Raw genomic sequence first — 25,419 nt, 5'->3', positions numbered from 1 at the left:
GAAAAAACCACAAAACAAAAGGGCTTAAAAATTATAAATACTCCAAAGTTACATCCTCAAATCCCCAATCTCCTTCTGTATCTATCTGTCTCTGATTCTAGGGTTTCGGTATGCAACCAGCGACACCGGCGGTAATGGATCAACGGTACCAACAATGGATGATGATGAATCAACAACAGCCTCCGCCGCCACAACAACAATTCCAACAACCGCAGCAGATGTACACCTACAATCAACCACCACCGGCTGCCGCAGTACCGGCCGTCGTTCCACCGTACGCTGTACCACCGTCCGCTGGCGGTGCGCCTCATCAACCAGCTACGGCCGATGAGATCCGTACACTCTGGATCGGTGATTTACAGTATTGGATGGATGAACAGTATCTCGTTAGCTGCTTTGCCCAATCTGGCGAGGTATACATCAATTTTATTTTTTAATTAATTATTTAAATTTGTATGAATATGCGTATATGTCTTAGGTGTAGTTTGTTTTTCTGTCTGCAGATCTTAGATCTTATTATGTCTTCGCGCTCGCAGACATTTGTTCCGTAGACAGTTTGTTTTTCAGAAGACATAAGATAAAATAATGTCTTATTATGTCTGCACCCTCGCACACATAGAAATATGCTTCTAAGTGCCGTAGACAGAATTAAAAACAAACATGGGTCATACAGACATTTAGACCACATCTTCTTGGTTATACAGACATTTAGACCACATCTTCTTTACAGACATGGTCATGTCTGCAGATCTTCAGACCAAATATTATGCTATTTGGGTTGTGTGTTAACTTTTGTTAATTAATATTACAAGATTGATACTTTTCATTTTTAAAATAAGAAGATAAGGATTTTGTGAATATATTTCTTTAGTTATGATTATGTATTAAATGAAATGTGTGAAGTGTGATTGTTTGGATACTACTAAGTTTAATGTGTTTGTTGAACCTTCTTATCAAGGTTACGTTTAAAATTGGTAAATGTATTAATGGTGTTATGAATTATGAATGTTTGCAGGTGATATCTGCAAAAGTTATCAGAAACAAGCAAACGGGACAATCTGAAAGTTATGGTTTTATTGAGTTTGCTAGCCGTGCTGCTGCAGAAAGGCATTTGCAGACGTATAACGGTACTCTTATGCCTAACGTTGAGCAGAACTTTAGGCTGAACTGGGCTTCTTTTGGTGGTGGTGAAAAACGTGCTGATAGTGGTCCGGATTTTACCATTTTTGTTGGGGATTTAGCGGCGGATGTTACAGATTATACATTACAGGAGACATTTAGAGCTGTTTACCCATCTGTGAAGAGTGCAAAAGTTGTAACTGACCGAATTACTGGACGCACAAAAGGTTATGGATTTGTTAAGTTTGGAGATGAGACTGAACAATTACATGCTATGACTGAAATGAATGGAAGATTATGCTCAACCAGACCTATGCGTATTGGGCCAGCTGCTAACAAAAATATTGCTAGTGGACAACAGTACCCAAAAGGTATCTCTAACTTTATTTTGAATTTTAATTGTTGAGATAACATATAACATATGCATATGCTAATATCCATTTTGTGGTTTGGTTGTGGGATATTTTATGTGTTATTTAACTATTAATTGCTAGAAGCATCTCGTCTGGCTTTGTTAATTAGGCTTCTTAAGTTTAATTCATTAGTGTTGCATTTGAATTTCGAAGATATTCAAGAGCTTGCAGAGTTATTTCCTTCGCGTGCTTTGAGCAATTTTGGCCATTAAATTCTCATCATGTATTGAACTTGAAAAACTTATTAGAACTAATGTTGTCTCAAAGCAGGGCATCAAGGGGCTTTATCATGTAATGGCCTGGCGCCGATTTCAGCAGAAATAGTTTCCCCTTTAAAGGGTGGCCTTGTTTAGGTCAGTATTAAATTTTGAGCCATTAAATTACCCTTTTTCGTTTATTTCAGTTTTTCAAGGCGACAGTTTTAGATTAATTTTCTTTCAAGTCTTTTAATACTGTTTTTTCCTTCCAGTCAAGTTATACTTTCCTGTCATTCATTTTTTTTACCACTATTTTCTCCGCTTTAGTTTCTGGTTATGTCTCTTTTTATATTTATAGTTGTTACTTGGTTCTTTTTCCTGTTCAAGCTTTATTTACGTTGTTTTTGTCATTTTACTTAATGTTTAGTGTTATCGTACCATTTTTTAACCATCTTTATCAGTTTAGAGCTTACATTACAAGTTTATTGTAATCCTGATCTTGTTATCCTTACTATCCTTTCGTGAACACTATTACTAGTTTGGAATCTTCGTTTATGTTCTATGGAGCTTGGAGTTGTTTCAGCATCACTAAATAATAATTTTTTATCTTGGTCTTGTGATAAGCCATGATCATTATATATACTTATCAAGTGAGATTTAACCGACTTAATCGACGAGTAGAAAAGATTGTGGGATTTTTGAATCTATGGGTTTATGTTCAAAACAGAAACTTTTTAGCGCTCGAGACACCTTTTAAGTCTTTACACTCTAGTAGTGTTGAATACTGTCGCGCAAGTATTTTCTTGTAAGGTTTAAAGTGTACAAGTACATGCCTAAAGGTTTTGGCAAACAGAATCTCACTGTGATAGTGGTGAGGTTTTTTACAACTTGTAGAACAATGTGATGGAATTGACTTCGATTAGCTGGCTACAATGGTGATCATTTCATGATTTCGGTGACTTTTTAATGATCTTGAAGAAAAAAAGCTGGCAGATAATAACGTTGGTCAGCGTCTGACTAGGTCCCTGAATCCACGACTAGTCGTTCCAAGACTCGTCTCCGTCTTGAGACTTTTCCAACCGTGGTTAGCTACATGAAAACGAACGACAAAATTTAATGCCTGGCATGTGAATATTTTAGCGACAAATGTGTGTTCTTGCTAATTGCTGTTGATTCTAAGATTTACGTTATATTTCCACATTCTGTTATAATCTGGGTAGTGCTTTTGCATTAATATCTTGAAGGCTTGTAATTGTAGTTTATTGGTCCTGTGTAACCTCTGTTTTTTATTTGAGTTATGTGATTACATCTTGACTTCAACTGTCAATATCAGACATTAAAATGGAACTAAAATCACTTGCATATATTTGTAACTCTGTTCAAATTTTCTTTATTTGCAGCATCATACCAGAATACTCAAGGAACACAGAATGATGAGGATCCAAATAATACTACTGTTAGTAATTTGTTCTCATTACAGACATTACATTTTAAAACTAAGTTTACTAAGTATTCGAAAAATTTGATTGCAGGTGTTTGTTGGTGGTTTGGATCCTAATATTTCAGATGACCACCTTAAGCAAGTATTCAGCCAATACGGACAGTTAGTCCATGTGAAGATTCCTGTGGGCAAGCGGTGTGGTTTTGTCCAGTTTGCTGATAGGTATGTGTATTTTTTGGGTACTAATTTGACCTGTTTAAAGTAACAAAAAATAAAACACGCTGAACTAGCACAAAGTTGTTCATAGTCGATTAATATTTTCTTAGCTGCCTAAAATCTCGAGTAATTTTATTCCTAAACTTGAGTATTGAAATAGTTAAATACATTTAATTATATTTTGCGCAAAGCATTGTGCATGGGTAACCACATACGGCTTGTTTTGTCCTGACAAAATTTACATGTGTTGACCCGAAATCACCTTTACCCATTTCAGTACCTGCCTTTTTGTCACTTATCGGATTTGTTTCTTACGAGTTAAACTGAGAATATATCTCTAAATGCGTGGTTTATGTCATGAATGTGCAGAAGCTGTGCTGAAGAAGCACTGAGAATGTTACAGGGAACTGTTATAGGTGGGCAAACTGTACGCCTGTCATGGGGTCGTAGTCCTTCGAATAAACAGGTTTGTTTAAGCATTTTTTACCAAGTGGATGTTAATTAATGGTTATTAAGATTAAGATTTGGGTGAACTGGGATTCCCTCATTCACTGGGTATGATACTCCGAACATTGGTCTATTAAATGCTAAAATACAATGATTCAAGTTTCGACTAATATCGTGTACTAGGCTTTTATGAACGGTTGATTACTTAGGTTAAAAGTACATCGTGCTTGAATTATTAAAGTAGACGCCTTAAAAATAGGTCCCAGAACACATAATAATTTAGGTTCACAGAATCTGGGAAGGGTTCAGGTAGTTTTATACTTTCCTCTTTTTTTTGGGAACAACAAACACACACACACACGACACACGACACACCCTTTTTGTCCACGATGGGACTCGAACTCACAGCCACAAGATTAGATTGATGAGTTCCCTTGATATTGCTAGGCCAGAAGCCCGTGGGTTTATTTGGTTTGTTTGCATTTCGTCAGCATTTTCTTTAAATCAACATATTTGACGTTTTGAAGGACAAATCTAAACCCAAATTAACTGCATGTTAATCTAAGAAGCCACGTTAGACTAAAATCTTAGATCTTTCAGCCTCAGGTTGACCAAAGTCAATACAACGGTGCTGGATACTATGGGTATGGACAGGGATACGAGACTTATGGTTATACTCCAGTTGCACAAGATCCTGCTATGTATTATGGAGGCTATCCTGGATATGGTGGTTACCCTCAAGTTCAACAGCAACCACAACCGCAGCAGCAGCATCAGGTAAAATATCAAATACTGACATTATATTATTTCTAGGAATTTGATTTTCTGTTGTAACATGATCACGGAAGTTGTTTTTTTCAAAAACATTCTTTAATCACTTCTTCAATCTAAAATAAAATCAAACATTCCGTTTATATGTGGAAAGTGTTACATTGTTCTGCTAAAATAATTTGTAACGAGTTCATATAATTTGATGTGCAGTGAGCATGTATGTGTGCCTTGAATTCATGTTTGGTTGGAAATGCTTGAAACTGGAAGGCAGAGGCGACTTGATGTAAGCAAAAGAAGAAGGATCGCTCAAGTAGTGGAGTTGCTACCACATTATTGTTGTTGTCAACTCCTCTACGCAGTTGTTTTTTCGTTTGAATTTGCTTTTGGATGTCTTTGTAACCATTTCGAGGTCTTCCGATTTTAACACCTCTTTTCGATTTCAACAATTATTTGTTTTCGCGTTTGTGGCTGAACCCATTTAAGTTTGAATTGGCTATTAGGATCTATTATCTAAACTCGTTGGAAGCGCACGTCTTAATAGTCTTAAAATCTGATTTTAAAACTAATCTGGCATCACCTTGCAGTTTAACAAACTTGAAGATCTTGCTTTGTTCCCACTTAGCGCATAACTACATATCATAGTTTTATGGTGTGTACTTTACTATAAGGATTATAATATTTTCTATTACGCTTAACTTGGAAAACCGAACTCTACAGTTTGCGGTAAGTTTCGTTAACTCGTTTTTTATAGAACATATAGTGAACTTTTAAGTAGCTTTATGGGCAAGCCGAAGTTTTTTGAATGCACAAACAAGAGGTGTCGGGTTATGTTCTCTAACGAAAAGAGAACTTTAGATCCAATCAAACCAAACGAAATGAAAGTCAAGTGCAAATTCAATCACTTAAAACGCTTCGTCAACTATAATGTAATTTGTAAATAAAACCAGACACTTCATGAATGAATATAATATGAGCTGAACTTCATTCTTCGCCTAAACAAAGATTTCAATCAGAAAAATGAGAATTCAAACACTTTTATTCAAATAATTAATAATTAACTGTTCACCTAATTAGATATTATCTTTGGTGTCTACATTTAGTCTGGTTTCTTCAAGTTGAGACAGTTATCCGCAGCTTCATTGAACAATGCCTGCACTTGTTTTAGTTCATTCTCTGAACAATAATATGTCAACCCGTTAGACCACAAAACCAAAAGAACCACTTTACAAAATAATAATAATAATAATAATAATAATAATAATAATAATAATAATAATAATAATAATAATAATAATAATAATAATAATAATAATAATAATAATAATAATAATAATAATAATAATAATAATAATAATAATAATAATAATAATAATAATAATAATAATAATAATAATAATAATAATAATAATAATAATAATAATAATAATAATAATAATAATAATAATAATAATAATAATAATAATAATAATAATAATAATAATAATAATAATAATAATAATAATAATAATAATAATAATAATAATAATAATAATAATAATAATAATAATAATAATAATAATAATAATAATAATAATAATAATAATAATAATAATAATAATAATAATAATAATAATAATAATAATAATAATAATAATAATAATAATAATAATAATAATAATAATAATAATAATAATAATAATAATAATAATAATAATAATAATAATAATAATAATAATAATAATAATAATAATAATAATAATAATAATAATAATAATAATAATAATAATAATAATAATAATAATAATAATAATAATAATAATAATAAATAAATAAATAAATAAACAAAACATAAAAACTTAAAAGAACCTTTAACTTAAAGATGGACCTTCCGATTTTTAAAGACAAAGTGTGAGCCAAGGGAGTACACTAAGAATATCCACACGGAATCGTGTGCAAAAAGAGAAGATAAAATTAGGTGGTTGGTCTATGTGGTTTATCCCAGATTACTAGTGTAACTTGTGCAAACTAAAGTGACCAACCACGTCAAAAAAAGTACAAGGACCACTCGCGTAATGTGGGTTAAACCACAAGGACCAACCACGTAATTGTCAAAAGAGAAAAAATAGACAGAATCCAAACCATAGATGTAGAAAAATGCAGAGAATCGATTTACCTGCAGCCTCAAGTTGCTTTTGAAGTTCTTGACCAACAAGATCATTTTCAGCCTACACACAAAGTTCATTATAAGTTAAATTAATGATACCGCAACCCGCATGCGCACCTCATATGCATGCGGGCGCTTAATAGTATGCGTATGCGTGTGCTTGTGTGCGGTATGAGGTATGCGGATTGTATCTGATTCCTTTGTTCCCGGTACGGCGGTTGCTTAGCTGTCAAGTAAATATCTTTTCCATAATTATATCCGTGATTCGGGGGAGTCAGTTATGGATGAGATTAGCGTGATCTGGGACGGTTCTAGAATTAGGGTTTGCCTATAAATACAACCCTAATCATCATTTACCAGACACGGCATATTACGTAACTATCACACACGAGATACATTACGCAAAACAGCATCATTCAGCATCTCTTCAAGGTTAACAGGTTAGTCTTTCGTAAGCTAGTACCTACGACCTTATTTGGGGCCTCTTGATCGACGACCGTTATCAGAGGTGGACTTAATCACTTGGCCACCCCGCCGACATCATCATGTCGGCCAGGGTTATTCACGGTAGCCGGACCGGAGAGCCACGTTCTAAGATCCTTAAGCCCCTCCTTATGTATTGAGCAGGCATATTAAACCCCACGGTTAAAATATGCATGATCAAGTGGTGCTTTCATTGAGAGTCGAATTAATTCAAGACTATTTATTTGCTTTTTCTTTTAAGGTTTTGAATTGTATGACTCGTTATTTACAAAATTTTTGAATTTTTTCTTTAATAGTATCATGACTTCCGAGGAATCATCGGAACATACCCAAACAGATGTTCAGAACGCACCGTCTGGTAGTCAACATACACCGGTTATGACTACGGGGGCCGCTATTCAGGCGGGGCACACGATATACCCTCCACCTATATCCGGCGAACCCTTTCAGAGGTACAAGCCGATATATTCAGACGGGGTTACACCGCCAAGAGCAAATTCACCAGTCACAACCACGCGGCTGGACTTTTCGTCAGTGGATCCAAGGGTCATCTTTGCAGGCACTAGCGGTGGAACAACGGGGCCGCATGTGGTTTGCTGCGGCCAGGTACCTATTTACAGTACCACTGTTTCAATACCTCTGCATACGCAGAGCATTCAGCAGAATTCGTCATTTACACCGTTGCAACCTTGGCAACCACCGCGCCCAGTTTCACAATTTTTAACTCCTGCGGATGCGCAGACGTTACTTAATAGTTGGGGATTTGGTGTCATCCCAGATGCAAACTCTCATTGGGCGCCGATAACAGCGCAGCAGCAAAGCACAGCGCATACAGTTGGGCTTTTAAGTGTGTATCCTCAAGTTTCGCAGATATCTGCGCCACAGGTTTCGCTTCCTTTACAGCCACATGTGTACTCTGCGTCTTCAAGTTATCCCTCTTTTCCAACGCAGCAGCCTTGGTTATATCCGCATACGCAGGGTCAACCTTGGCAAAATGTTCAAGGGCAGGCAAATCTTGCAAGTCAATTCATGCAGGCCGCACCTCCTGATATGGTTCACTTATTTTCACAACCTGACTTTGTTCAGGACATGATGAAGCGTTTCTTTGCAAACTTGAAAGGGGATCCTGTTAAACCACCCTTCGAGCTACCGACTACCTTTGACAAGTTTCCTCCGCATATATCCGCATACCCGTTTCCATCAGCACCAAAGATACCTAGCACGTTGGGTACTTACAATGGCCTGACCGATCCAGATGATTTTTTACAGCGTTTCGAAGGCGCAATGCGCACTCAAGGCTGGGTGGATCCGGTTGCGTGTCAGATATTTCCTATGACACTACAGGGTATTGCTCGTGAGTGGTTTAATAAGTTGCCGGCAGGTAGTATTGCCGGGTTTATGGATCTGCGGACAAAGTTTTTGCTGCAATATCAGAATCAGAGACCACGCAAGCGCACTCACATTGAATGCCATGACATCGTGCAGAAGTCCAAGGAATCTTTGGGCGAATTTCTCACAAGGTATACTAATGAGTGCCTGCGTATACCAGATCTCAAACCAGAGCAACAAATTTCCGGACTCATACATGGTATAAACTCAGAACGTCATCCAACACTGGTAAGGCGTCTGCGCCATACAGTCCCAACAACTTATGCTGAGGCGCTTAATGAATGCCACGACTATATGCGGAGTGGCGAATATAATGACATTCCAACAGCTAGCTCACGCAACGAGAGGAAGGACGATGATGATCGTTCGCGCGATCAAAATCGTGGTAACAACTCTCGTGGAAGGTATCCTAGCGGTGGTCCCATCAGGAATGATAAAGGGAAATCAAGTGGCAATTATCGAAACAATAATCAGCGCGGCATCAATAATCAGAACTATGCGCTGCTTAAAAGTTTGACCAAAACGCCAAAAGAAATTTTGGCAACCGAACCGGTGTGCGCGACCTTTGCGGTCCCAACTCCGCTTACGGAATTTGGTAAGCGGGACAAAACAAAGTATTGTGAATTTCATGACGATTATGGTCACGACACCAATCGGTGTAAAAACTTGATGGAACGGGTTCTGGAGGCGCTTCGCGCGGGCAAATTGGATCATCTAAAACCACCTAAAAAGGACAAGGGAAAGGTCGCAGAAGAGGCTTCGAAGTCTAAGACTTTCGCGTGGCAGAAAGTTGACAAAGCGAAAAATGCCGACTTAACCATTAACATGGTTGACGCAGAGAAAATCAGCCAGCGGAGAAAGTACAATGATCACCAAGATTGGGAGCTTCTCCCAATCACTTTCCCTCCTGTAATGTCAATTGATTCCATTAATGAGCCCATTATCATCAAGTGTCGCATCCCTGATTGCGGAATCCAGGTTAAGCGCATGCATGTTGACACTGGCAGCGGTGTCGATATTATGTATGAGCATTGTTATCGTTTCCTTCCGGCAGAAGTCAAAGCGCAGTTACGCCAGCCTGATATTACGCTATCAGGGTTTTCCGGAGAAAACTCGTGGCCGCTAGGCCGAATAGAATTAATGGTAGAGCTTGCGGATGACAGGAACCCGCAGATGATCAGGCATGAATTGGTCGATTTTTATGTGGTTCGTTCAACTTCACGATATAACGCACTGCTAGGGAGAAACTTCATACGGCGTTTCAACATCATACCATCGGTAGTGCATGGTTTGATCAAGTTTCCCACAGTAGGGGGCGTTGCCACGGTTGCGTCACATCAAACAACCGAGTTGTGTGGCTCAGTTGCGCCTATAAGCACTCCTAGCGTGGGAGAACAACTGGCAAATTGTGCAGTCATAGCAAATCGCTTGCATCCGGATAAGCGAATTAAAATTGGCGCAGGCTTGTCAGCCGAAACAAAGGCCAAATTGCATGGAATTTTGTCCGCAAACGTAGATGTTTTCGCGTGGCGTGAGTCAGACATGACTGGGGTTCCGCGTGATATTGCGGAACATAAGTTAAATGTTAATCCATCATTGACACCCGTTAGGCAAAAGAAGCGGCATATGGCTCTAGACCGCAGTGATTGGTTGTGCGCAGAGGTGGACAACCTTGTCAAAGCAAGCATTCTGCGGGAAGTGCGTTATCAGACATGGGTTGCAAATCCTGTGTTAGTAAAAAAGGCTGACGGTAACTGGCGAATGTGCGTTGATTTCAAGGACATTAATAAGGCATGTCCTAAGGACAATTACCCTCTCCCGGAGATAGACTGGAAGGTAGAATCACTATCGGGATTTAGGTACAAGTGTTTTCTGGACGCATACAAGGGTTATCACCAAATCTTAATGGCTGCGGAAGATGAGGACAAGACTGCTTTTCATACGCCGCAGGGTATTTATTGTTACACGAAGATGCCTTTCGGTTTAAAGAATGCTGGCGCGACCTATCACCGTGTAATTGACGCAGCATTCAAGCACCAAATCGGTAGAAATCTTGAAGCGTACGTCGACGACTTGGTAATTAAAAGTAACACCGAAGAAGACATGCTCACGGACATCCTAGAAACGTTTGCATCTCTGCGCAGGATCAACATGAAGCTTAACCCGCTTAAATGTAGTTTTGGGGAAGAGGAAGGCAAGTTTTTAGGTCATGTGGTGACAGCGCGGGGTATCAAGGCCAATCCCAAAAAGATTGAAGCCATTGATAATTTGCCATCTCCGAAGACAAAGAAAGATGTGCAGAGTCTAACGGGGAAGCTTGCGGCTATCACGCGATTTCTGTCGAAAGCCGCAGAACGACAGTTACCATTCTTCAATACTTTGAAAAATTGTTTGAAGAAAAAAGACTTCGTATGGACTCAGGAAGCAGAATCAGCCTTTCAGGAGATGAAAAAGGTGCTTGCAGAATTACCAACACTTACTGCGCCAGTATCAGGAGAAACGCTAACGCTGTACCTCGCGGCATCGAAGGAAGCTGTCAGCTCAGTCCTCATCGCGGATCGCGGAAAGGTAATCCATTAATTTACATGCTTTATTTATATCGCAGAAATTTAACGACTGAGGTTTTTCTCAGACGCAAATGCCGGTCTACTTCGTAAGCAAGACGCTGACATCAAGCGAAGTAAACTACTCACCAATAGAAAAGCTTGTATATGCGCTGGTCCATACGGCGCGGCGTTTGCGCCGATATTTTCAAGCACATCCAATCGTGGTTCTAACTGATCAACCAATCAAACAGGTTGGTAAACACCTACTTTGCGGCAATGACCGGGGTTACCGCATTGACTAACGCAATCATTTTTCTTTCAGGTGTTATACAAGCCTGAGATTTCTGGCCGAATGGCTAAGTGGGCAGTTGAATTAGGTGAACATGAAATAAATTTCTCTTCGCGCAGTGCGGTTAAGGGTCAAATACTTGCTGATTACCTAGCAGAATTACCTGCGGATGTCGAGGCATCAGCAGAACATCAGGATCCACCTGCACCAACTTTGTCACCATGGGAATTGTACACCGATGGTGCGTGCAGCGCATCTGGTGCAGGTGCGGGTGTAATTTTAACAGGCCCAGATGGCGAAGAGCATACATACGCACTGCGGTTTAATTTTGCTGTTACAAACAACGAAGCAGAGTATGAGGCTCTGTTAGCAGGTATGCGCATTGCGCATAAGTTAAATGTTAAAATTTTGCACGCTTATGTGGATTCAAAGCTAGTATGCAGTCAAGTCAGCGGAGATTTCGAAGCGCATGACATAGCCATGCAGCAATATCTATCGCTTGTTCACAACCTCGCTGACCAGTTTGAAGCTTTTCAAATCTCCCACGTAATGCGGGGGCAAAATAAGAAAGCGGATGCGCTAAGCAAACTGGCTGCCTTGGCTTTTGATCATATGGGGAAGAAAGTTCTAATAGAAGAACTCAATGCGAAATCCATTGTTATGATGCCTTTAGTGGCACCAGTTGAGGAATCAAGCTCAACATGGATGACGCCCATTGTGGCTTTTCTGCGGGATGGCACATTTCCTGCGGATTCCGCTGATGCAAAGAAAGTCCGCGTTAAGGCACCGCTGTATGCCCTTGAGGGTGACGTCCTATATCGAAAGAATTATTTGGGACCGCACTTAAGGTGCATTGGCCCGAAAGAGGCAGAGGAAGTTGTACGCGAGGTGCATGAAGGTGCATGCGCACTCCATTCGGGGCACAGGTCCATTGTGTCAAAAATAATGCGGCTAGGATATTATTGGCCCACCATGTACGCGGATACTGCGCGCATAGTTAAGCAATGTGAATCATGCCAAATACATGCACCTATTAGCAGAGCACCTGCGCATCCGATGATACCAGTCTCCTCACCGTGGCCATTCTGCAAATGGGCAATCGACATAGTCGGACCATTCCCAAAAGGCCGAGGTAATTTTATCATTTATTTTCTAAACGTGTTACTCACATCAGTACCTTACGCACATTCTGCACACGCAGGAAACATCAAATTCTTGATTGTTGCAATCGACTATTTCACAAAGTGGGTCGAAGCGAGACCGCTGGCAGCAATCTCAGGAAAAAGGGTGCGAAATTTTGTATGGGAAGACATCGTCTGTCGATTTGGTATACCAAACGAAATTGTTAGCGATAACGGTACGCAGTTCGCGGGTGACCCTTTTCGCAGCTGGTGCGCGGAGCTTAATATTAAGCAAACTTTTACATCTGTTGCGCATCCGCAGGCGAATGGCCAGTGCGAAGTCACCAACCGGGATATAGTAGCTGGAATCAAAGCTAGGTTGGGTCATGGTCGCGTTGGTTGGGTGGATGAACTACCGAAGGTTTTATGGGCGCATAGAACAACACCCAAAGCAAGCACTGGTGAGACCCCGTTCAGTTTGGTCTATGGATCAGAAGCTGTTGTACCCGCAGAAATTGGGGTACCAACGTTCCGCATACAAAATTTTGATGAGCAAAATAACTCTGAAGCTTTGCGGGAAAATCTTAATTTGCTGGAAGAGCGCAGACTCTCTGCGGCTGTCAACGAAGCAAATAACAAGCAAAAAATTGCAAAGTACTATAATCAGCGTGTGCGTTCGCGCTCTTACAAGTGCGGTGACTTGGTTTGGCGTCAGAACGACGCAAGTCATGCGGAGGATACTGGAAAACTGGGCCCCCGTTGGGAAGGTCCATACAGGGTAGCGAAGGCAAACAATACCGGGGCGTACCATCTCGAGACATTAGATGGAAAACCTGTGAAACACACTTGGCATGCGACGTTATTGAAAAAATGTTATATGTAGCTAGGTGGATCTGATCACTCCAGTTTATTGTAGCACATTATTTTTTCTAAGTATTTCCCGTCCGTTTGGATGTGTCGCGGTTGTAATTGTGATTAATGCCAATTAAATATTTACTCGCGCATACTTTTGTTGTTTAAATCTTTTTTGTATGCGGTTCCTGCCTACTTAAGGGGTGTCCTCTAGCCCCCGTGCGGCAGAAGCCTGTTTGGTTACAAGGCTAGACGCTAACGGCAGGCAAAGGGAATTGGTTTTCCCCTAGCCAAGCGCCACGCAGACTAGATGGCTGCAAAGTCGACTTAAAAAATTACAAGCATTGGTTTGCTTGTGCGTAATTACTCTCGCATTGGTTTGCTTGAGGAACTCAAAGCATAAAAACATTGGCTTGTTTTTAGTTGCGTTGCTTACCATACAGCTATAGTGCACCTCTAGTACATGACAAAGCGATAACGCAGTAGCTTTCGAGTCTAAATTATTAAAGGGTAATTGTTAAAGTATTGGTTTATTTTACGCAGTATTACCCGCATACGCATGAGTTTTGGTTAACTATGCGCATGGGCATGCGGTTCACCTTTTGTTTTGATTCGCGATATATAAAAAAACAAACTACGCATGCATAACAGTAAGATACATATACATTGAATTACGTTATTACATAAGTGGTAATTGTTTCAAATACCTGCCCGACACGGGACTTAGGGCTCAAAAATACATTTACAATTGCCTGCCTAAGCATAGGACTTACGGCGCAAACCATCACAAACACAAACTAAAAATCTTCCTTGAGAAACCCATCAATCGGCATGTTTGGGTCCGCCGCAAACGCATCGATTAGAGGGATAGGAATGGTGGTGGTAGCATTCTCCGCTTCCAGCAATGCCGCAGCCGTACCCTCCTTCAATTTCTTCTGCACAGCGTCAGGGTACGGTGGTGTGAGGCTGCAGGCTTGAATCACCTCTAAGACTGCCTTGTTGACTTCGTGGTCTTTCACCGCGTCAACATAGGCATTGAACTCATCGGTAACTGGCCCAGAATCCATCACCTTTTGCGCAATGGTGGGGAGTGCAGTGCGCAGCTTCGCCAGATCCGCCTCTGCCAGCTCGCGGTTGGTTACCGCGTCATCCCTTTCCCTCGTCACCCTTTCCAGCTCCACCCGCAGACGCTCCGCCTCCCCCTTGGACTGGTCAACCGCACCAACCAGCTCGCGGTTTTTCTTTCTCTCCTCAATCAGTGCAGTTTTGGTTTCCGCCGCGGTTAACTCCACCGCCTTGCGCGCTTCTTCTGCGGCGTCCCTGTCTTTCTTCACCTGATCAACCCCCGCTTGCAGCAGCCCTAGCTCTGTTTCTTTCCGCAAGGCCACTTGATACAAGTTAGTCGAACGGCGGGCTTGATCTGCAACCATGCCAAAAAAGACAAGGCCGTTTTGGACGAAGGCGTTGAGCGCCTGATTAAAAGGCAGTGCGGCTAGTTGGTTGCGGAACTCAGCCGGGAAGATTTGTTGGAGGAAGGCGGACTGCTCTGCGGCGTTTTCCGCCGATGTCTGGGTGAGCTGCGCCAGGTTTGCCAATCGGAAGCTACCGTGTGGCGGGGTTGGTGTGGACTCGGAGTCCAGGTGTATCGTCTTATCCTTTGACTCGGCAGTAGCTTCGAGGTCCGGATTGACCCGCGGTGGGGTGTGATGAGTTTCTTCCGCATGCCCTGCGTGTTAATAAGTGGTTATATAAATGCAAACTTCAATGTGCGGTATGCGCGAAAGCTGAACTCTTACCAGAGGATGGGGGAGGTAGATCCGCAGAACGGGGTTCGATGGGAACGAAGTTATCGTTCCGCTTGTCCTCCCTCTGTTTGGGAGTGAGTTTCTTCTTCTTCTGTTGGGATTGGGAGGCTTCGGCGGCCTTGCGCTTATTGCCGGAGGTGGCAGGTGCATTCTCGCCAGTCTCCTTCTGCTCTAACGGCTGGTTCACATTCTGTTTGCGGAAGGCGATGCCCGCAATCTCCTCCGCAGTCAGTACTCTCTTCATCTTCATCTCTGCAAACATGCACGCATGCGTTAGAACACATAAATAGCAAACTGTTGTTAGTACGTGATTATACTATTCCTACCCTTTCCATCCGGTCCGACTATGGATGGACGCACATCCTCCCATGGCCAGTGTGCGGATATCTTCCCTAGCCGCAACATCACGTTCCCGTATGACCGGTGCACCAGCTGTGCGTTAGCGCACTCCGCTAACAGCTTTGTTTCCTCGTCATCAAGGACCGGGGTTTTGTTCACATCCTTTTCCACTTTCTCGCACCATATAAGCGTTTGCGGAAAAGCGGTACCAACTACAGTGGTCAATGAAAAAGAAAGTTTCTTTCCAGTTACCCGCATTCGACTTTGGGGTTTTGGTGAAATTTTGTCGGGCGAAGAAGGTGAACCAGGATTTGTGGTGATTGGCTAGGCGGTATAGATGACAGAAAACTTTAACCAACGGTACCCTGTCGATTGCGGCGCACCACATTTCAAACAGAACTATTTTGCCTATGGCATACGGGTGTAGTTGCCCTAATCCCACTCTGAAGTGATCTAATACGCCTAAGAAGAAGTCAGAGGGAGGAACCCTAAAGTTACCATGCTTGAACGCATGTTCATAGATGGCCACTTTCTTCTCCGGTGGCTCGTGAGCACGCTGATGGGGTAGGGGTGGCACCGGATTGTACTTGGCTAAGGGAGGATACTGTTTCACTAAGTAATCTATGTGCTTCTGCTCTATAACAGACTCTACGCTATCTACATACGTCTCGTTAGCTTTAGTCATTTTCTAGGAGTAATCGGATGAATACTAACCTTTAAATGGTGGCCGGAATGTTTGATTTTTGATCGGAATTCAAATTGGCAGCGTAACGAGGAAGCTTGAAGCAGGAAAGTGGAAATGAGCTGCAAAATGGGGTATTTATAGGGAAGATTGGGAGTCATGGGATGGAGTAGTGTGATCGTGGCTGTACACGTGTTACGCAATCGACGGCCAGCACTTTATTTATGCGCGTGGATGCCAGTTGGGTATGATTACATGTACGCGCGTGGTTGGCACGCGCCTGACACACTGTCACTTTATGTCATGTCCGCCGAATGGGCTTCTGCGATTGTGACAGGCATTTAATGGCATCGAGGCGCACGCGGAATATTAAATGCTAGCCGTTTTCTTGTTTTTTCTTTCGCTTAATAGTTTGATATCATACGCCTCGCGCCATATAACATCAAACTGGGGGGACATAATGATACCGCAACCCGCATGCGCACCTCATATGCATGCGGGCGCTTAATAGTATGCGTATGCGTGTGCTTGTGTGCGGTATGAGGTACGCGGATTGTATCTGATTCCTTTGTTCCCGGTACGGCGGTTGCTTAGCTGTCAAGTAAATATCTTTTCCATAATTATATCCGTGATTCGGGGGAGTCAGTTATGGATGAGATTAGCGTGATCTGGGACGGTTCTAGAATTAGGGTTTGCCTATAAATACAACCCTAATCATCATTTACCAGACACGGCATATTACGTAACTATCACACACGAGATACATTACGCAAAACAGCATCATTCAGCATCTCTTCAAGGTTAACAGGTTAGTCTTTCGTAAGCTAGTACCTACGACCTTATTTGGGGCCTCTTGATCGACGACCGTTATCAGAGGTGGACTTAATCACTTGGCCACCCCGCCGACATCATCATGTCGGCCAGGGTTATTCACGGTAGCCGGACCGGAGAGCCACGTTCTAAGATCCCTAAGCCTCTCCTTATGTATTGAGCAGGCATATTAAACCCCACGGTTAAAATATGCATGATCATAAATGACGATCAATATTGATTCCTCTCGGATTATTATTCTGTTGTAATTAATTATTACTTGGTAACATATAATATATTTAGAGTCCATACAACAATTACTAGTTTACAACTCAGTTTCGTAGTACAACTTTTAATGGTTCAATTTATGCCAGGCCAACATTTACGGTATCATGTTTTTTGTTTAGACTGTTGGCAGGGGTAAGAATCATACCTGAAGTTCTGCAATTCTACTCAGCTGAGCTTCCTCACCTCCTTCAGATAACGGAAGGGCAGCTACCAATGCATCAAACTACACATGTAATGCAGTTAGGGGTGTTAACGAACTGAGTCGAATCGAATATCAGAAAATAAGGGCTCGGCTCGTTTATCTCGTTCGACTCGATTACCCGTCCGATTTAGAAGAAATGAACGAGTTGTCGATCGAGTCGAGCCGAATATTAATGTTTATAAGCTCGGCTCGTGAAGCTGACCGAACAATTTTGATTATTATGAGGTTCGAATTCGGGATAAACAAGCTCGAACTCGAATAGCTCGTTAAGTGCTTGACTCGTTAACACCCCTAAACGGAGTAAATGAGTATAAAACTTTAGGCAAGACAAAATCTACAGAGAAAATTATTACTTTTTATTTCAAAGACGGCAATGGGATTTGAGAAAGTATAAAAATTACTTCTAGTAGGTCCTATCTGTTCCAGTTACTTAACCTATTTATTTTGCGGGTCCCATTACATTAAGTAAAGGTCACAGAATGAAGAAAATTTCATAGACGAATGACGTATATAGAACTGCACACAAATACATGTGCAAATACAAATATATGATACTCACATGGTGTTTAATTAGACACCTTATTGGTGCAACACTAAGGGGCTGTTTCTTTTTGACTTATTGGGCTGGATTGAGTGGCCTCCTTATTCGGTCACCAACAATGGTGTTTACTTTTTGACTTAATGCTAAATGACATGCTATATTGAAAGATTATTGGTAAGCTAAAAAAGTGGTGTCCTCCCCATATAACCAAAATTGTTACTGTTATGCCCTCTCTCCTACAAACACCCATCTCCAAATCAAAAGCACCCAAAATCAAATCCACCCCGAAATTGAAAACCCATCTCATAAATCCACATCTATATGTCATTGAAATCATCTCATAAACTTCATCTCATAAACCCAAATAAAAAATCTCATCTCAAATTCGTCGTTGTTGAACCTATGAACAATTTCTTTGTGTACGTATCATGAAGTTTTATTTTTTTCAATTTGTTAATATAAGATTGCGAATCAAAATTTTACTCCGTATGATATGGTATGGAAACTTGTGAGTCGGTTGGGTTCTAACTTCATGGACTTTGATGATATGTATGTTCTTGATTTCATGGGGTTTGATGATATGTGTATTTTCAGCAACTGCATCTTCAGTTTGTAACATTTTTTGATGAAATAAAAATAATAAAAAATACTTTCGTTTCTTTTTTTATTTATATATTTTATATTTTATTTTAAAGTGGAGTATTATTACTATTATATTCGGTAATTAGTTACGAAGTATTTAATCGTGATTCCAATTTCTAAGATGATGTTTCTTAAAGGACTGTTTAATTTATTTATATCTTACAATTTATATTTAGGGGTAAATTAGTCATTTTAACCATTCAGTTCATTCATTCAGCACAAAAAGTAAACAACATTATAGCTTTTGAGATTACTACATACTGCTATCTATATCCATACTGCTATCATTATCCATGCAGGAACTTAATAGAAAAAAAGTAAACAGGCCTTAAACTTCTAGTAGCTTATGAAAAAAAATAGAGCTTATGAACTAAAAAATAAGCTCCAGCTAGTTTACCAAACACTTATAAAAAATAATAAGCTCCAGTTACCAGCTTTAAAAATAAGCTCCAGCCCAGCTCTAGCCTATAAGCTCCAGCTCCAGCTAGTTTCATCCAAACACATTTCAAGGGATACTAAAAGGGGGTGTTTGGATGCACTCTAAACTGATTATTGTAGAGATTATAAGAAGTACTAACTACTATGGAGCGTTAGGTTGATGCACTTGAATTTAAATTTCAAACAATTAAAGGAAAATTTTCAAAATAATCAAACTTGGATAGTAAGGTAAAGAATGTTTATTATAAATTCAAATTAAAGTAAAGTAAGATCACATATTCATAGCTTAAGAAAAATGATTTTGTTTCACTAAATCAATTGATCCATAAACCCTGCATAATGACTAAATTGACACAACATCTAACCCTTGAAAACACAGTAGATCCAAAAAGTTGTCTTCTGCTTAAAAAAGATGAAAGTAGCAAAAAATTGGCTAAAAAGGTTTGCTTTTTTGTTGAAATTAACTGGCCCATTAATCTTTATTCTCTAATAACAAACCCAATAACTAAATTAACATAAAAATTGAATCTTGATAAAACCCTAATATAAAAAGGCACCTGTTTGGCAGCTTTAACAAGTTCAGCACTCAAAATCTTTGGTGTTTCAGAGATATTATTTGTATTGGGTACTTCTTCAGTGGTGGGGTTAGTACTGGCAGTAGTCGTGGCATTAGTAGCAGCGGCGGTGGCGGCGGCGGTGGCGGGCGATGGTGCAACGGCGGTGTTAGGTGCAGCAGATGAAGGGGGTTCAGGGTAATTGGTAGAGAGACGAACAGGAGGTGCGTCTCTTTGTAATGTACCAAACGTATTGAAAGCAATTGCTGCTATTGTGTTCACTTGTTCTTGTAATTGTGATATTATATCCATTATTTGGAAGAATTTGTTGAGTTCGGGTTTATGGGTTTGAGAAAATTGTGGGGAATTAAAACTTAAGAAAACCTTTGATTGATCACAGTTAACAAGTGATCTGCTTCTGTTGTAGTTTTTTGTTGTAATTGTTTGTAATTGGTTATATTTGTTGGTGATTTGAGTCACCGGTACGATTGGAGTGTAATGAGATTAATTTGTTAATCAAAATAATCTTGATAAATATCGAATAAGTTCGGAAAATGTGAAGTGCACACTTGTTTGAACTTATCTTGATTATGACGGGGGTTCGGGGTCAGCGCCCTTGATGGCGGGGTCCAAGGGGTGGCAACCCCTGGCAGGGTACAAGGGTAGAGCCCTTGGCTGGGGTCGAGCTGCCAGGTCAGCTTGGATTTATTTGGGTTAACATCGCTTTATTAAAAATGTGTTAAAATTCGATTTTGAACCGGTTTGACCCAAAATAAAAAACCCGGATTTGAACATTTTTAGCAGTTATGAAACTGCCATTCGGCAGTTATAGATAGAACTTCCATTCGGCAGTTATGGAACTCCCGTTTTTGGTTATTTAGTCTGGTACATTTAATCAAATTCATATATACAAACACATATTCTTTGTTCAATAATTCTGAGTTGTATCCGATTAGAGATTTCGATAGTACCATCGAAATACTTTGATCTGAAAGTGATTACACTACTCTCAGAAATCCGAATTCGAAACTCTAATTAACAACAATATTTGATTTATATAGTTTAGTTCATTGTTTGGTTGTGGTATTTTGTATTTCGTTGATGTAATTAGTTAGCAAGGCGGTGCTTGCTTATGGGCATCATACGAATATTAGCAAGGTCGTGCTTGCCCAGGGCACCATACGAATAAGGGGCACCATTTTTCTGTAGCCCTTATAAAATACTAGTTTCATTATACACTATCTATTAGCCATAGTAAATGGTGACTTTTGATTGGTCGAAACTTACTATTTACGCGGGCATTTTGGTCATTTCCTTATGCTTTCCCATGAAGCTTTAATTAAAAAAAAAAAAGAAAAAAGCGTACAACTTTGGTATACTTCCATCCCTAACCGGGAGGTAGAGTGTACACTTCCACCAACCGCACATCTTCACTCATGTCTTCAACTTATTCCCTTTCTGTCTCCATATCTTTCACACAAACAAAAAACCCTAGACCCTTCTTCATCTGATTTTTCGGGTTCTTCAGTTGCTAGATTTTCAATTGCGTGTTTGCATCGGAGTTGCTGCTATCGCCGCCGTTGCTACCACCAACACCGCCACCGCTACCGTATCCTCATCCACCATCGTCGCTACTCTAACACCGACGCACTCACCGTATTTTTCCATTTCTAAAATCAATAAAGTAAGCAATTTTTCTTCACTTTGATTTACGTATTTGATGTTTTAGGGCATATGGGTTTAAATATCGAAATGGTTTCAGTTTAATATAGATTTAGTTTGTTTTTTATTTGAAGGAATCGATGATTAGAGCGACAATTTTTTTTATACAAACCATATCAGTGAATGATGGAATAATGAAATTTGAGACATGGGATGCTGGTGGTCAGGAAAGGTATCATACTTTGGTTCCTATGTTATGAGTCTCTCTGCAAATTACTCACATAAACAATTATTTGCTAACTTTAACATTAATGCAAAAATGAGGAAACATAGATGGCAACTTCCGTATCATCCTCTTCAGGCGTTCAAAACTTAATTTATTTATAGTCATTTGGAATTGTACTATTGGATAACTTATTTCTCATAAATCTTTGCAGGTGGTAGCTGTTTATGTGTTTTTAGCCTTAAGTTATATAGTAGTGGGGATCTACACTCCACTTGTAAGTTCGTAATTATTAATCTTTATTGCTTCAAACGGGGAGAAGCCTTAAGGAAGTCTTGCTTGGACTAATCTGCAATTGAAAATTATTCAGAAAATGCTCCACAAAATTTTGGCCGATTTTGTGTGGAATGTTGTGACTTCAAATATGTGTTTTCCGGCCATTAATTATCATTAAAACGAAACTACACTCTCATATATTCGCATTCAATATGAAATTTAGAAACAAAAACAAAATTAAGGTTATGAATCTAGAGAAATAAAAAAGCGGCTAAAAATACTCGAACAATAAAACCAAGACGTTATAAAAGCAGCAACGTTTTCTAGCTAGTGGTGAGATAGTAGCCCCAAAATGATTCTCAATGTACCTGAATACAATATTAAATAAAAATAAGTATCATAGTGGTATTAAACAGGTGCAACAATTCACATGTGAAGGTATTACTTATCGTAAGATCTAAAAGTGCAAAATTCACCTTTAAAAATAGTAAAATGTCATTTTCGGCATCTAAAATGCTTCGAACGGGGGAAAGCCTCCAGGAAGTCTTACTCGTAGCGCCGTTTTCTAGTTATCATAAGAATATGAGCCTAATCTGCAATTGAAAATTTTTCAGAAAATTCTCTACAAAATTTTGCCTGATTTTGTGGGGAATGTAGTGGCTTCAAATATGTGTTTTGCAGCCATTAATTATCATCAAAATGAAACTACACTCTCATATATTGGCATTCAATATGAAATTTAAAAACAAAAACAAAATTAAGGTTATGAATCTATAGAAATAAAAAAGCGGCTAAAAATACTCAAACAGTAAAATCAAGACGTTATAAAAGCAGCAAAGTTTTCTAGCTAGTGGTGAGATAGTTGCCCCAAAATGATTCCCGATGTACCTAAATAAAACATTAAATAAAAACAAGTATCATAGTGGTATTTAAACAAGCACAACAATTTACATGTGAAGGTATTACTTATCGTAAGATCTAAAAGTGCAAAATTCACCTTTAAAAATAGTAAAATGTCATTTTCGACATCTAAACTGCTTCGAACGGGGGAAAGCCTCAAGGAAGTCTTGCTCATAGTGCCGTTTCTAGTTATCTTGAGAATATGGGCCTAATCTGCAATTGAAAATTTTTCAGAAAATTCTCCACAAAATTTTGGCCGATTTTGTGGGGAATGTAGTGACTTCAAATATGTGTTTTGCTGCCATTAATTATCATCAAAACGACACTCTCATATATTCACATTCAATATGAAATTTAGAAACAAAAACAAAATTAAGGTTATGAATCTAGAGAAATAAAAAAGCGGCTAAAAATACTCGAACAGTAAAACTAAGACATTATAAAAGCAGCAACGTTTTCTAGCTAGTGGTGAGATAGTAGTCCCAAAATGATTCTCGATGTACCTAAATACAATATTAAATAAAAACAAGTATCATAGTGGTATTTAAACAAGCACAACAATTCACATGTGAAGGTATTACTTATCGTAAGATCTAAAAGTGCAAAATTCACCTTTAAAAATAGTAAAATATCATTTTCGGCATCTAAACTGCTTCGAACGGGGGAAGGCCTTAAGGAAGTCTTGCTCATAGCGCCGTTTTCTAGTTATATTGAGAATATGGACCTAATCTGCAATTGAAAATTTTTCGAAAAATTTTTCGAAAAATTTTAACAAAATTTGGCCGATTTTGTGGGGAATGTAGTGACTTCAAATATGTGTTTTGCGGCCATTAATTATCATCAAAACAAAACTACACTATCATATATTCGCATTCAATATGAAATTTAGAAACAAAAACAAAATTAAGGTTATGAATCTAGAGAAATAAAAAAGCGGCTAAAAATACTCGAAACGTTTTCTAGCTAGTGCTGAGATAGTAGCCCCAAAATGATTCTCGATGTACCTGAATACAATATTAAATAAAAATAAGTATCATAGTGGTATTTAAACATGTACAACAATTCACATGTGAAGGTATTACTTATCGTAAGATCTAAAAGTGCAAAATTCACCTTTAAAAAAAGTAAAATGTCATTTTCGGCATCTCAACTGCTTCGAACGAGGGAAAGCGTCAAGGAAGTCTTACTCGTAACACCGTTTTCTTGTTATCTTAAGAATATTGGCCTAATCTGCAATTGATAAATTTTTCAAAAAATTCTCCACAAAATTTTGCATGATTTTGTGGGGAATGTAGTGGCTTTAAATATGTGTTTTGCGACCATTGATTAACATCAAAATGAAACAAAACTCTCATATATTCGCATTCAATATGAAATTTAGAAACAAAATAAAATTAAGACTATGAACCTAGAGAAATAAAAAAGCGGCTAAAAATACTCGAACAATAAAACCAAGACGTTATAAAAGCAGCAAGATTTTCTAGCTAGTGGTGAGATAGTAGCCCAGAAATGATTCTCGATGTACCTAAATACAATATTAAATAAAACAAGTATCATAGTGGTATTTAAACAGGCACAATAATTCACATGTGAATGTCTTAATTATCGTAAGATCCAAAAATGCAAAAATCACCTTTAAAAATAGTAAAATATCATTTTCGGCATCTAAACTGCTTCGAACGGTGGAAATACTTAAGGAAATCTTTCTCGTAGCGCCGTTTTCTAGTTATCTTGAGAATATAGGCCTAATCTGCAATTGAAAATTTTTCGAAAAATTCTCTACAAAATTTTAGCCGATTTTGTGGGGAATGTAGTGACTTCAAGTATGTGTTTTGCGGCCATTAAATATCATCAAAATGAAACTACACTCTCATATATTCACATTCAATATGAAATTTAGAAATAAAAACAAAAATAAGGTTATGAATCTAGAGAAATAAAAAAGCGGCTAAAAATATCCGAACAATAAAACTAAGACGTTATAAAAGCAGCAAAGTTTTCTAGCTATTGGTGAGATAGTAGCCCCAAAATGATTCTTGATGTACCTAAATACAATATTAAATAAAAAAAAGTTATCATAGTGGTATTTAAACAGGCACAACAATTCACATGTGAAGGTATTACTTATCGTAAGATCTAAAACTGCAAAATTCACCTTTAAAAATAGTGAAATGTCATTTTCGACACCTAAACTGCTTCGAACGGGAGAAAACCTTAAGAAAGAATTGCTCGTAGTGCTGTTTTCTAATTATTTTAAGAATATAGGTTTTGCAATTGAAAATGTTTTGGAAAATTCTTCACAAAATTTTGGCCGATTTTGTGGGGAATGTAGTGAATTCAAATATGTATTTTGCGGCCATTAATTATCATCAAAATGAAACTACACTCTCATATATTTGCATTCAATATGAAATTTAGAAACAAAAACAAAAATAAGGTTATAAATCTAGAGAAATAAAAAAACGGCTAAAAATACTCTAACAATAAATCAAGACGTTATAAATGCAGCAACATTTTCTAGCTAGTGGTGAGATAGTAGACCCAAAATGATTCTCGATGTACCTAAATACAATATCAAATAAAAATAAGTATCATAGTGGTATTTAAACAGGCATATCAATTCACATGTG

General features: G+C 38.9%; 3 protein-coding genes across 3 annotated transcripts; 1 reads left to right on the top strand and 2 right to left on the bottom strand.

The window, feature by feature from the left end:
* Positions 1-77: 77 nt before the first annotated feature.
* Positions 78-5,163, top strand: LOC139877288 (polyadenylate-binding protein RBP45-like). Its single transcript, XM_071864694.1, has 7 exons — positions 78-413; positions 1,016-1,490; positions 3,130-3,185; positions 3,262-3,392; positions 3,756-3,852; positions 4,434-4,610; positions 4,815-5,163. Exons 1-7 carry the CDS (start codon positions 111-113, stop codon positions 4,815-4,817), a joined length of 1,242 nt encoding a protein of 413 aa, XP_071720795.1. The 5' UTR covers positions 78-110; the 3' UTR covers positions 4,818-5,163.
* Positions 5,164-5,515: 352 nt separating this feature from the next.
* On the bottom strand, positions 5,516-20,140 carry LOC139877447 (mediator of RNA polymerase II transcription subunit 21-like). The gene is made up of 4 exons (XM_071864880.1): positions 19,732-20,140; positions 17,497-17,574; positions 6,757-6,808; positions 5,516-5,777 (listed from the first exon to the last, which is right to left on the bottom strand). The coding sequence occupies exons 1-4, from the start codon at positions 20,038-20,040 to the stop codon at positions 5,701-5,703; spliced, it is 516 nt and encodes a 171-aa protein (XP_071720981.1). The 5' UTR covers positions 20,041-20,140; the 3' UTR covers positions 5,516-5,700.
* On the bottom strand, positions 14,225-15,482 carry LOC139877178 (uncharacterized). The gene is made up of 3 exons (XM_071864590.1): positions 15,224-15,482; positions 14,654-15,153; positions 14,225-14,497 (listed from the first exon to the last, which is right to left on the bottom strand). The coding sequence occupies exons 1-3, from the start codon at positions 15,480-15,482 to the stop codon at positions 14,225-14,227; spliced, it is 1,032 nt and encodes a 343-aa protein (XP_071720691.1).
* Positions 20,141-25,419: the final 5,279 nt, after the last annotated feature.

This window comes from Rutidosis leptorrhynchoides, chromosome 11 (assembly GCF_046630445.1).
Source record: "Rutidosis leptorrhynchoides isolate AG116_Rl617_1_P2 chromosome 11, CSIRO_AGI_Rlap_v1, whole genome shotgun sequence".
NCBI lineage: Eukaryota > Viridiplantae > Streptophyta > Magnoliopsida > Asterales > Asteraceae > Rutidosis > Rutidosis leptorrhynchoides.
Note: the sequence above shows the minus strand (reverse complement) of the source record. Positions and strands in the feature narration are given on the sequence as shown.